The sequence below is a fragment of the Clarias gariepinus genome, chromosome 23 (assembly GCF_024256425.1).
Source record: "Clarias gariepinus isolate MV-2021 ecotype Netherlands chromosome 23, CGAR_prim_01v2, whole genome shotgun sequence".
NCBI classification, from domain to species: domain Eukaryota; kingdom Metazoa; phylum Chordata; class Actinopteri; order Siluriformes; family Clariidae; genus Clarias; species Clarias gariepinus.
Window position 1 is genome coordinate 26,090,268 of NC_071122.1, and position 14,481 is coordinate 26,104,748.

At 42.8% G+C, this 14,481-nt stretch overlaps 1 protein-coding gene across 1 annotated transcript; it reads right to left on the reverse strand.

Annotated features, from left to right (window-relative positions):
* Nucleotides 1-316: 316 nt before the first annotated feature.
* tmcc2 (transmembrane and coiled-coil domain family 2) lies at nt 317-8,446 on the reverse strand. The gene is made up of 5 exons (XM_053483606.1): nt 8,392-8,446; nt 5,986-6,375; nt 4,666-5,216; nt 2,996-3,131; nt 317-2,728 (listed from the first exon to the last, which is right to left on the reverse strand). The coding sequence occupies exons 1-5, from the start codon at nt 8,392-8,394 to the stop codon at nt 2,429-2,431; spliced, it is 1,380 nt and encodes a 459-aa protein (XP_053339581.1). The 5' UTR covers nt 8,395-8,446; the 3' UTR covers nt 317-2,428.
* Nucleotides 8,447-14,481: the final 6,035 nt, after the last annotated feature.

Here is a 14,481-nt window from a genome sequence, read left to right on the forward strand (position 1 = left end):
TAAAGGTGTACTGCCCTCTACAACCATTGTAAACTGTGGTCAGAGATACAGACAGTCCCCTCTGTGGGCTCCAAGACGTTTCTTTCTCCCACAGGAGGGTGTACATACATGTGGAAATGTAATAGCACTCGGAGAGCTCCGACATACCGTAAATTAACAAACAGCAGAGGTTTCCTGGGGTTGGGGTCAACCTAAATCCTGTAGAATTCCCGGTGTAGAGACCGGACTGGGAGATGCTGAGTGAATCCTGCAGTATTGATCTGGCACATGGGTCCTGAAAGGAAGACACGCTCTCACTCAGGTGTGTAAATGTGTTTATTAAGATTACAGTGCAGTTACAGGGTATAAATATGAGAAGTGAGTGAACATGCCGGCGATGTAGTTGTGACTCTGTACAGCACTGTGAGTATAAAACAGCCATGATGGAGAGTGTTATCGATCAGAGCGCCGAGGAAACGCGAGTTCTCCCAGTCCGTTCTCTCCGCAGCGCTCTCGGTAAAGCCAAATGCACATACAAGCTGGTTTGGTTCTTTTGTAATTAAGGGACACAAATTAAACGTAATAAAACTGTTAATGTGGCGCTATGTGCCAGCTTCGTCATCATGAGGATCTAAACATGGACAAACACAACAACATGATGTCATGCAGAGCGCTGACACGTAAACATTCATAACACGACCAGACTGCCCTCGCTGTGAACTTACTGTAAAGACTTCAATATCAGATTATTATCTGTACTATAGACGTCTGCCAAGATCCTGGATGTAAGTGTGTAACATAATGGCAACATACAGTCCTCAAGCAAGAGCTAGCAAAAAAAGCGAGGCTAATAATTTAGCTAGCGAGTGTTTTAAAGATACAACATTAAGACATGGAACCATCTTGAACATCAACAATCACGTCAGATGTGTTCTAAATAAAAAAAAACTGAGTTTATGTTCAAGCTCTTGCAGAGTTAAATACTTCCCGAGCCACAGACAGTTTGTACTGCTAGCTGGTTTTAGTGGCTAACTTGCAAGCTAACATGGCTACTGGGTTTAATTAAATAATAACACAATAGTTTCCCTTAGCTCTAATTTGCTTAATAGCACGTTGTGTCGTAATTAGCTGCTGCTAAAGAGCTAATGCTAAAGTGCAGGATTATTGATCAACAGATTAACACAGTATGAAAGCCGAGACTTTATTCAAACAGATAAAACACAGAAAACGACCCAGAGTCAAGAGGTTAACCTTAAATCCTGATGTGTGTCATCACATGCAGCAACATAAAAAAATTATAATAAAAAAAGATGCCCTTTCCATGTGTCCATCCTTCATCCTTCCTTCTCTTTCAGAAGCGCATATAAAAGAGTGTAAAGCTAACACGTGTCGGGTGCTCTACAGTCTCTAACACATGCCATATTTCCTGGACTATAAGACGCGTTTATTTATTTTAACATCGGGATCGCATTCAGTCTAAAGAACTTTTTAGTGCCTCCTAGTGGTAAACACTGCACAGATACGCTGTAGACACAGAAATAGTGCACTGGCTGGCAGTGATGCAGTGGCGGACTCTGTGCTGCCACCACACTGGTGCTGATGACGATTGTCACTGCTTCATGTACATGAGTAATATAGACTCCATAGCTGATGTATATTGAGCACTTTAACACAGGCTGTTACTATTAGCATAAGGATTAGCATTTAGAGTTAGCACAACCTCACTAGCGCTACTTTAGTCTGCTTTCCTGTTCACTTGTCAAAGTCATGTAGTATTGCGTCAGTAATACACACTATTCCTCATAACAATTGATGCATATTTGCATAACACAAATAACCTGTTGGATTATTCAGTCACATGACAGACACCCCAGTGTGATTTCAGAGTCTAGAGTTCCAATATGGCGGCTTTCTAAACAGTGATCGATAGCGAACGCAGCATTCTTAGTGCAGATTTAATAACCGCTGAACACAAAATGAAATAAAGTTAATAATTTAGACCAGATCAATCCCGATCTCTTAGTACGGAGACTAGATGTGGGAAGTCCAGTGTGAACATGGTTTTGGCTACAGTAATGCTAATTTCCGCAGGTTTTTAGTATAATGTTAGCACCAAGCCAACAGCAGGCAGTGAACCTGAACCTTTAACTGTCCTTTAGCTGCTGGAACATCAAACCTACCGTAAATACAACAATAAATGTTCAGCCTACAAGGAAGTTAAATCTAAAATGATAAAAGGCAAGAAAACACGTCTTATAGTCCGAGAAATATGGTGTTTAATGTCACGAGAGTTTGCTGAGCTCAGGTACAGCCCGAATACAGAGAGTCCTAGTGTAAATGGGACGTGTCCCACTTATGCTCTCTGTAGTAGTGGCAGTGTTCATGTGAGAAGCTTCATCAGTTCTCCACAGACACAGTAGCAGGGGGTGGAGCTCTGAGGTCATGTGACTCAGCCTGACAGGAAGCAGAGTTCCAGCCAGTCCCAGTGTTTCCAAAGTGTGATAAGGAAGAGGGTGAAGGCAACAGAGGAGGCGATGCGGGCGCGGGTCTTCATGAGAGGGGTAATAAAGTTGGCCACGGTGGAGACAAAGACAAGCAGCACGGCCATAAGAGCTAGCAGCACGCTAATTAGCTTCCCAAGCAGAGCGCGAGCGTTAGCGTTCTCCACGCCCTCCAACTGGACCACCTGCTGCTGCTGCTGCTGCAACTCCAGCTTACTGACACGTGTCAGGCATGACTCCACTGCCTCCTGCACACACACACACACACACACACACATACATACATGTGAACCCCAGCAATACAGAATGGAAGGATTTATGGGATGCTCATTGCTGAGGTGTCCACATACGTTTGTCCCCATATGTTGTATTAATACAGAATAAAAAAATAACGTGATGGTCCTCATGGCACTTAGGAATTTTTAAATCTAATATGTAACAACAATCGTGTGTGTGTGTGTGTGTGTGTGTGCGTGTGTGTGTGTGTGTGTATACTGTATGTATGTGTGTGGTACCTGTATGTCCCGAGCTCTCTCATACGACTGGTAGGCCACCTTCTCTTCCATACTCGCCAGCTCCTGTTTCAGATTGCTCAATTCATTTTGATGGAGTTCACTCAGGTCATTTAGCTGCTCCTCTAAACGGTCATACCTGCTCAAGTAAACACACACACACATCTGTACCTGAATAACTCATATACTGCAGCCAGACGTACAAAGTCATAATGTACCTGTCCCCACCACACCTGTACAAATCTGTTACCCCCCCCCCATCTGTATATACTGTACCTATAGCACCCCAAACACCTTTACATACATGCTACCCCCACACCTGTATATACATGTACACTCCAGTGATAATCCCTGCACAAATCTATGCATAACTGTAACTGTGTTTGGTGGTACATGTATATACAGGTTTTTAGGGTGCTACAGATATATACGGTAGTGAAGGTTATAGGTAGATATATAGTGCCTTGCAAAATGGGCAAAAATTTCACACTTGTTTAAAGCTGGTAGAGACACAGCCCAAAAGACCTGCAGCTGAAATTGCTTTAAAAGGTGGTTCTACAAAGTATTGACTCAGATGGGGCTAAATACAAATGCATGACACACAAATTTTTATTTGTAAAAATGTTTAAAAACCATTAATCATTTCACAATTATGTGCCACTTTTGTCTCATTAAATCCTAATAAAATACATTTAGGTTTGTGGTTGTAATGCAACAAAATGTGGAAAAGTTCAAGAGGTATGTACTGTATACTTTTGCAAGGCACTGTAGGTATACAGGTGGTCCCCGACTTATGAACATTCGAGTAATTTTTGCATCTATGAACGGGCCGGTTCAATTATGGAAGTAGCTCACTTATATCGTACAAAAAATTATACAATTACAATTATACATTTTTATAAAAAAAATTTAGTGTGTAAGTGAATGTATAAAATGTAAAAAGTCTAGTATATTGTGTGTGTGTGTGTGTGGGGGGGGGAGAAATGAGGCGGCCTCACCGGTTTCAATGAATCAGTCCGGGAACACGATGATAGAAAATGTCTGTCCTGTAAAGCTGTCCTGATGGTGAATAATCCTAATTTCAGAAAATCCTCAACAAAACAGAGTTCACAGTCCAATACAGTGGAAAACAGCTCTGAGACAAAATGTCATCCAGGATTCCCCTCGCAACAACACTGTTATATTTTATATGTGAGATTCATTTCCTTAGGCGCGATTACACTGCCACATGATGGCAGTGTGGGGAAAAGAGACAGAAATTTAGTTAAGTGGATTGGTATGTCCACTTACCATTGTATATTCTATATATATGTATAAGATGTATAAGACTCACTTTTTTAGACTTAAGAACAAACCAGACTTACAAACATGCTTTTGGAACGGAACTTGTTCATAAGTCGAGGACTATCTGTATAGCAGTTACACACCCACACCTGTATATACACGTTCCCTGCATTGACACCTTTACCCAATATAAACACCTATATTCACGCCATTATCCCCAAATCCTGCCCACACATTAGCCCGTTAAAAATACCTGTCCACCCTGACACCTATATACACACATGTACCCTACATAATCAATTGTACCCACACCTGTCCGGCACCCACTTGCACCCACCATAAAGACCTGAATACACACCTGTCCTCCCCACATACACCTGTACACACACCTGTATCTCTCCTCCTGCAGGCACTGGGTCATGTAGGAGTAGTCACTCTGTAGCTGTGTCTTCATTTCCTCCATTGCGTCCTCCATGTGCACCTGACTGGCTTTGATCTCCTGTAGTCCTTCCAGCAGTGTGTCCCATGACGTAGATGTGTGATGATGGTGATGATGATGGTGATGATGTCCATCCATTCGTGGGCTTCCCATGTAGATGGCCCCGCCCCCTCCAGAGTTGCTCCCAGCCCCGGACCCAGAGGTGCCACTGGAGCATTCATCATCACTGCCATACTTAGGGCTAGAGACAAGCGTGGCACTGCCACTGAGTGCCCGAGGGGGTGCGTCCTCTGTGTGGCCAGATCCTAGAGTGTCCTTCAGGTGGGTGATGTTGTCTGCGCTGCCGAACTTGTTGCGTATAAGTGCAGAGACTCCGCCCCTCACACCTTCAACCACACCTCCTCCAAAGCCACTGATGCCAGCCCGGACATTGGCTCCAACGTCCTTGAGGCCCTGCTGCATGTCCCGCAACACGTCTTTGGGCTGACGCGCCAAACCGTTCTGCAAGATAGCCAGGTGTAACAGTTACACACCTGTACACACTTTTCAGTTCCCCATTTTTACATCCATACAGTACGCTCATCTGGACCCCATTTACCCATCTGTATATAGACAGGTATCTCATTTACACAGCTGTAGCACAGTTACTTACCTACCTGTAAAACCTTCTGTAGTGCCAGTACCCACCTGTATAATCATCTGTACTCCACTAACATGCCTGTATACACATCTGTATCCTATTTACCTCACTGTAAACAAGTCTGCACCCCATTTGCACACTCATAGACACACCTGTGTCCCCTTTACCTTAGCTGTCCAGGTTTGTAGCCCAGTTACACACCTCTACTCCAGTTAGCCACCTGTATACTCATCTGTACACCAGTTAAACAACTATATACACACATACTCCACTAACACATCTGTACCCCATTGATCTAACTGTATACACACACTTACATTCACTGGTGTATCCCATTTACATATACAGGTGTATACACACCTCTACTTCATTCCATGTACCCTATTTCCACAGCTGCATATACACTGTAACCTATTTGCACAGCTGTATACACACCTGCACCCTATTTGCACAGCTATACACACATGTACTCTCTTTCCAATGCTGTATACACACCTGTACCCCATTTGCACAGCTGTATACACATTTGTACCCCATTTACACAGCTGTATACGCACCTGTACCTTATTTCCCACCCTTCCCCCCTCTACCCAAGAAACACACCTGCTTCAGGTTTACACACACACTAACCTGCTCGATTTCTTTAAGCTTTTTGTGGTAGTGTTCGAGTTTTTTGTGCAGGTGTGCAATGGTTTGCGCAGATTTCTGGTTTTTCTTCTCGAAGACGTGTTTGATGCGTGACGCTTGCTGTTTGTCAGCGTTGTGAGCCAGTTTGAGATACTCGGCCACGTTATCGTCACGTGCCTCCTGTTCCACACGGATTTGCTCCGTGATCTTCAGGATCTTCTGCTGCAGGTGATCCAGAGCAGCGCGTGTTCGCTGCCCCTCCCCTGGGCCCTCCCCCTGCCATGACCCTGCCCCCAACACAGACCCCACCCCCTCCACGCTGATGTTCCCATCTGAGCCGCCATGGGCCACTGAGGGGGGCAAAGGCAGTGTTGACACCTCACTCTTATCCAGCTGTAACACACACACACACACACACACACAGACAAACATTTACCCACAAAACTTGACATATATTATTTTAAGTAATTGTAAAAGCATACACTCACAGAGATACACACATTTTCATCTATTTATCCCCAAGAATCTTTTGTGTGTGTGTGTGTGTGTTTGTGTGTGTGTGTGTGTGTGTGTGTGGGTGTGTGTGTAATGGGACCTCATCGTGAGTCGATGCTCTCTGGGGAATTTCAGGGCACAGTCAAGCAGAAACAACACACACAAACACACACTTTGTCTCTTAATATGCAGTGAATCCGGGAAGTATTCACTTTTTTCACATTTTATTCCAAAATAGATTCAATGAATTATTTTCCTTAAAATTCCAAAAACAATCCCCCATAATCACAACATGAAAGATGTTTGTTTGTTGATGATATTCGAAATTGAGCTAAAAATTATGTATCCTGTTTCTACTTATCATCCATGAGATGTTTCTACAACTTGAGTCCACTTTTGGTGAATTCAGCTAATTGATGATTTGGAAAGACACACACACACACCTGTCTCTATAAGGTCCCACAGTTACCAGGCATGTCAGAGCTCAAACCAAGTCACGAAGTCCAAGGAATTGTCTGTTGACCTCTGAGACAGGATGGAGTTGAGGCTCAGATCTGGGGAAGGGTACGGAATAAATTCTGCAGCATTGAAGGTCCCAATGAGCACAATCAACTGTAAATGGAAGAAGTTAGGAACCACCAGGACTCTTCCTAGAGTGGGCCATCTGGGGGCGAAGGGCCTTAGTCAGGCAACCTGCCTTTCCCTGTGACAAGAGGAGAATCTTTTAGAAGAACAACCATCTCCGCAGCACTGCACCAATCAGGCCGATATGGTAGAGTGGCCGGTTGGATGCTGAAGGCACCTGAAGAACTTTCAGACCATGAGACACGAAATTCTCTGGTGTGATGAAAAATTGAACACTTTGGCCTGACTGCCAAGAGTCATGTCTGGAAGAAACCAGGCGCTGCTCATCACCTGGTCAATACAATCCCAACAGTGAAGCATGGTGGTGGCAGCATCATGCTGTGGGGATGTTTTTTAGTGGCAGGAACTGAAAGACCAGTCAGGATTGAGGGAATGATGAATGCAGCAATGTACAGAGAAAACCTTGATAAAAATCTGCTCAAGGGCACTCTGGACCTCAGACTGGGGCGACAATTTGTCTTTCAACAGGACAGCGGCTCTAAGCACACAGCCAGGATAGCAAAGGAGTGGCTATGGGACAACTCTGTGATTGTCTTCATCCTCAACCGACCTGAGGCTGTAATCAGTGACAAGGGTGCTTCAACAAAGTATTGAGCGAAGGCTGTGAATACTTATGCACATGTCAGTTTTTCATTTTTACTTAAAAAAGTTCTTTCAAGTTGTCATCATGGGGTGCTGTTTGTAAAATTTTTAGGAAAATAATAAATTTAGTCCATTTTGGAATAAAGCCGGAACATAACAAAATGTGGAAAGTAAAGCGCTGTGAATACTTTCTGAATGCTGTAATTACTATAATCTCAACAAGACTGGAATAAGATTTTTGTGAATACATTATATATATATATATATATATATACACACACACACACTGGGATCATGGTCAGTGCTGGAACCAGAGACAGAGAGACAGAAGGAAAGAAAGAAAGAAAGAAAGAAAACAGAAAGCAAATGTGAGAGACAGGATGAGAAACTTAGCACAGCACCGGTTTTAAAAACTGGGTTATTGTGCAAAAACACAGAACACACACACACACACACACAACATGGCTGCAATGTGTGTGTGTGATGAGGTGTTAGAGTGAACAGAATGAAGGGACAGAAACACACACAGATGCTTTGATGTTACTGTGTGTGTGAACATGGCTAGTGCAGTGGATCATGGGTAAAAAACAAAGAGATGATGATAATGATGATGATGATGATGGAGAGAGAGATGACGACGATGATGATGATGATGATGATGATGAAGGGGAGTTGAGGAAACGTTACCATACTATTTAGTCCCGGATCAGTCGGATGAGTGCAGCTCTGTTTGTGAGGCCCATCCCTCCCTCTATCCCTCCATCATCCCTCCCTCCCTCTATCCCTCCCTCCACAAATCCACTCTGTCGTTCTCTCTCTCAGCTTATCTGTCGCTCCACAGCCTCTCGGTGCTGCACCTCCTCCTCCCACCATCCCTCGCTCCTCTCCTCCTCTCTGTCTTTATCGTCCTCCTCTTTGTGTCTCAGTTGCTTGTCCTGCAGTTCAACCACATGCGCAATCTGTCTCTCCTTCCGACTCCACCACAAACGCCACCACAAACACTACAGCTGCTGCTGCTCCGGCGCATGTGATGGAGGGAGAAAGAAGGAGGGACAGAGAGAAAGAGGGAGAGAGGGAGGGAGGAGGGACAGAGAGAGAGAGAGAGGGAGGGAGGAGGGACAGAGAGAGAGAGAGAGGGAGGGGAGTTGGGAGATTAACGCAGGCGCATTAGTGCCTCTTAAGCTGAGAGAGAGAGAGATCACCATGGTATCATCTCTAAACATCCAAACACTGTGTTCATCATGCAGACAACACACACACACACACACACACACACTGCTAATGCTAATGCTAACAGCAGCATCTGTAATGATAGAAGAAAAAATAGATGAGCATGATGTAATTGCTATAGCAACAGAGTCTGTGTTCAGCCAGCAAAAATCACAACCAGCACGTCACACAACACACACACACTACACACACACACACACTACACACACACACACTACACACACTACACACATTCACAAACATACACAGACACACGCACTAACCTAAACAGCTACACATAGACACACTCACATACACACAGCCTCATGGAAACATTTACATTTACATTTTACATTTAGGCATTTGGCAGACGCTCTTATCCAGAGCGACTTACAAAAAGTGCTTTAATGTTTACAACATTGGATACATACTTACACTGGGTTAACTAGGTTAATAACTAAGTACCATTAGTCCAGTGGTTCTCAAACATTTTCTGTCATTCCCCACTTAAGGCGGTGGGCGAATTTTCAAGCCCAACTTGTCAACAAAATGATAACGGAAACGGCCAAGTTTACTATTTATTGAAAAATCAATTTCTAAACCAATAAGATCAAATAACACCAAGTTCAAAACAGATAAAATACACGTGCATTTGTTATAACAGGCTTACTTCATCACTTATCTAGAGCTTTCTTTCAAAGAAGTCGAGTGGCTTATTAACGTGACTGGGGTGTGTTGTCTCTAAGTGTCTTCCTACTTTGTCTCATGCTGTCTGCTGCCAGCGGTTTAAGACACAAAACACACACGTGTCTCTCCTCTGCCCCCACCATCCCCACCATCAATCCAAACGCAACATACAGTACAGTAGGCTTCATCATGTTTTCCTTTCGGCTGGATTTTTGGTTGATTAGGCTGATGATGCTGAATCACCTGCTTTTTTGTGGTCCATGTAACAAATGTATCCACTGATGTCATTATGCTCACTACATACAGTACGCTACTGTGTTATGGTCTAAAATGCCCCTGCCACAGATTGCCCCCCCACACACATAATCTCTTTCAAATAATATATTAGAACATAAATTCATAGGTTTATGGTTTACAAATGACAAATTAAAACAAATGAATTTAATTATAAAGTAAGCAATATAAAAATAATTTGTATAGGAGAAAAAATATATAAATTAGCCTATATATTTTTTTCATATACAACATGTATATTTTTATATTGCTTATTTTATGATAAAAATCATTTCCTGTAGTTTTTTTTACCACAAACACAATTTATTTAGTGTAATTTGTGATAAATAATTTGTTATTTGTACATTGACAAACCCCTGCAAAATAAATGTGCCATAAAATAATCATTTTGGGGGATTTGTATTAATGGTCTCGACGGCTGTCACGTGCCTAGGGTTAATTATAATAGTAATAATATATTCGATAATAATAAACCTTTGAATGCATGTCCTAATATAATAATTGATAGAGATTATGTAGGGGGGCAATCCGTGGCAGGGGGGCACTTTAGTGCATAACACGTGTTTGTGTCCGCGGTAAAGTTAGTTTGATATTCACATCTCCGAATTCAATAGCTGCGTAAATAAACCCGTGAATAAGATACCCACATATATTTCCTCTCTACATTGTCTTTAAGCCACATCCGCTTTAAATTATACATGTTTAAAAGCATAAACACCATTATTCTCTACGGCGCAACAAATGATTTAGGGATCATCGCAAAATGCCGCACAGCAACAAAAAGCGTAGAAGGATATTGATCTTCCCTTCTGTTCAGCGCCTGAAGGATCAAAAAGCAACTTTGTTGCCACACTGGAAACTAGAAATGCCAGACTAGTACTGCCTAAAAAAAAATACAGAAACATCAGCATACACATAGGAATAAATGAAATGACATATATAATACCGAATGTTTCCTCATATATTGTTCCTCTGCAATTAACATGCCGACATTAAACCGTTATTGTTGCACTGTGGTTCCACTTTTTCTCTGATGTTATTTTAATTTACTTGTATTACTGATCCATTTCTTTGTGTGTCATTATTTAGTTTCGAGTGTCCGATAAAGAAAATAAAGATTAAATAAATAAATTAAGAAAAGCATGAATTAGAATAGGTACTTTCCTATTATTTTCCACTAATTCCCTCCCGTTCATTGCGCCCCACCTGTCATGTCTGTATTCCCCACTAGTGGGGCGCGCCCCACAGTTTGAGAACCACTGCATTAGTCCAACACATCTGAGTTTTTTTTTTGTTTTTTTTTCGGGGGGGTTAGTCCAAGTACTGGAGAAACAGATGCGTCTTGAGTCGTCGTTTAAAGATAGTCAAAGTCTCTGATGTACGGACATCTAGAGGAAGTTCATTCCACCACCTAGGTGCCAGAACAGAAAAGAGCCTGGATGAATGCCGCCCTCGATCCCTGAGGGATGGTGGGATGAGGCGAGCAGTGCTGGAGGATCGGAGGGAACGTGGTGCAGTTCGTGGTGTAATTAGCGCAGAGAGGTAAGTGGGTGCTGGGCCATTTTTAGCTTTGTAGGCAAGCATCAGTGTTTTGAATTTGATGCGGGCAGCTACAGGAAGCCAGTGCAGGGAGCGGAGGAGTGGTGTGGTGTGGAAGAAACTTGGGGAGGTTAAAAACGAGACGTGCTGCTGCATTCTGGATCAGTTGCAGAGGACGAATCGTGGACAAAGGCAGGCCTGCCAGGAGTGAGTCTGGAGGAAAGGAGAGAACAAGTTGGGTGTCGTCTGCATAACAGTGGTATGAGAATCCATGCGATAATATGACCTTACCAAGAGACCGGGTATAGAGGGAGAACAGAAGAGGACCAAGTACTGAGCCCTGCGGGACACCAGTAGAGAGTCTACGTGGGGCAGATGTAGATCCCCTCCATGTTACCTCATATGACCTATCTTTTAGGTAAGAAGCAAACCATTGCCACGCTGTTCCACAAATTCCAAGGCTTGTAAGAATAGATAATAGAATCTTGTGGTTCACCATGTCAAATGCAGCTGACAGGTCCAGGAGGATCAGGACAGATGAAAGTTTAGCAGATCACACACTCACACTCAAATACACACCTACACAAACATACACACAAAGATACACACACACTCAAAAACAATTCAATTCAATTTTATTTGTATAGCACAATCAAAAGAATTATTTAAGTTTGTATGAAATGTGAATGTGTATGAATCAAAATGGTCAGTTTGTCCCTGATGAACAAGCTGAGGGCGACAGTGGCAAGGAAAAACTCCCTGAGATGGTAATAGGAAGAAACCTTGAGAGTAACCAGACTCAACAGGGAACCCATCCTCATCTGGGTGATAACGGATAGCAGGGATTGATCTGCATTTATACAGTGTGTTAGGTGGGAGGCAGTTCAGCTATAATAGCTGATGTTAATTAATGTTAATATGGAGTCCAGGTAGTTATTGGAGACCATTGCAATCTTGAACTATCCGCAGCCAAGTCAAGTCCTCAGAGAAACAGCTGTCAACACCAGTCAAGGCCAGAACCGTCTTTATGGTAAAGTGAAACCATCCCCAGACACCAGACGCATCCCAAAGAGACACACAGGACATCCATGCGACGAGATCTTCAACCAGAAGTAGGGCACCAGGATGGGTCAGACAGGTCCGGAGGGCAGAGGGAGTCTGGATCACTGGCAGCTCAGGAACGACATGTGTGGCTCGACAGAGAGAGAGAGAGAGAGAGAGAGAACAGGAGAGGGGAGAGGAGAAGAGGAGAGATAACAGTTAGGTATGGTCACAGTCACATAATGTATAATGTGAATGTATATTTACTGTGGAGTGCAAGCAGAGACTCCGGCAGGACTAACTATGACATCATAACTAAAAGGGAGGAGCCAGAAGGAAACACAGACATGAGGGGGAACTGAGATGTAAAGCAACCAATCACCTCATTATAAAAATGCTTGGCTAAATAAATAGGTTTTTAGCCTGGACTTAAACACTGAGACTGTGAAGTCCCGAACACTATTTGGAAGACTATTCCATAACTTTGCGGCTTTGTAAGCAAAAGCTCCGCCCCCTGCTGTAGTTTTCATAATATGCGGTACTGATAAGCAGCCTGCATCCTTTGATCGAAGTAGGCGTGGCGGATCGTAAGACACTAGCAGTTCACTCGGATACTGCGGCGCGAGATCATTTAATGCTTTATATGTCAAGAGTAGTATTTTAAAATCAATGCGAAATTTCACGGGGAGCCAATGCAGTAAAGATAAGATAGGGGTGATGTGCTCATATCTTCTGGTGTGAGTGAGGATTCTCGCTGCTGCATTCTGGACTAGCTGAAGCTTGTTTATGCACCTAGTTGAACAACCAGACAGTAAGGCATTACAATAGTCCAACCTAGAGGTGATAAAAGCATGAACTAGTTTTTCTCCATCGTTTAGCGACAGTATATTACTTATCTTGGCAATATTTCTGCGATGAAAGAATGCTATCCTGGTAATATTATCTACATGTGCTTCAAATGAAAGGCTGGAATCAATAATCACACCAAGGTCTTTTACTGTTGCACTTGATGGAACAGAAAGGCCATCTAAAGTTACGGTGTGATCTAAAATCTTACTTCTAGCTGTATGCGGTCCTATGACTAAAACTTCTGTCTTATCAGGATTAAACACAAGGAAGTTAATTAGCATCCAATGTCTTGTGTCCTGCACACATTGCTCAACTTTAGTAAGCTGTTTTTTCTCATCAGGTTTTGCTGAGACGTATAACTGTGTGTCGTCAGCATAACAGTGAAAACTAATACCATGCTTATAGATTGTGTTGCCTAGAGGAAGCATGGTCAGGGAAAAAAGCAGTGGACCTAAAACTGAACCTTGTGGAACACCAAACTCCACTAGAGAACATGCAGAATAATCACCATTTAAGTCTACATACAAACTGATAACGATAATAGGATCTGAGCCAGGAGAGGGCTGTACCCTTAATTCCTACTAATTTTCTAATCTGTGAAGAAGAATACTATGATCAATGATGTCAAAAGCTGCACTGAGGTCGAGTAATACAAGCATAGTTACACAACCCTGATCAGAGGCCAATAGGAGGTCATTTACTACTTTAACGAGTGCTGTCTCTGTGCTGTGATGAGGCCTAAATCCTGACTGATACAGTTCATGTATGTTATTTCTATGTAAATTTAAGCATAACTGCTGTGATACTAATCTTAGAGATAAAAGAGAGGTTTGATATCGGCCTGTAACTGGACAGCTGACAGGGGTCGAGGTCAGGTTTCTTAATAATCGGTTTAATAACTGCTATTTTAAAAGATTTTGGAACATACCCAATGCTGAGTGAGGAAATACACACACACACACACCTACACACTCACTCACATACACATAAACACACTCAAATACACAGAAACACACACATTCAAATACACACACACTCAAATACACAAACTCACAAACACACACTCAAATACACACACAGAAACACTCACATATTCACACACTAACAAACACACCCACCTACACATACACACACACAAAGTCAGAGAGAAGTGCTGAT

What these genes read in the sequence shown, in the direction of transcription:
- tmcc2 (XM_053483606.1), bottom strand. An exon ending in AGCTTAAAGAAATCGAGCAG is followed by an intron (nt 5,217 to 5,985) that starts GTTAGTGTGTGT and finishes GCTATCTTGCAG; the next exon opens with AACGGTTTGGCGCGTCAGCC. An exon ending in CTGCAGGAGGAGAGATACAG is followed by an intron (nt 3,132 to 4,665) that starts GTGTGTGTACAG and finishes TTACTTGAGCAG; the next exon opens with GTATGACCGTTTAGAGGAGC.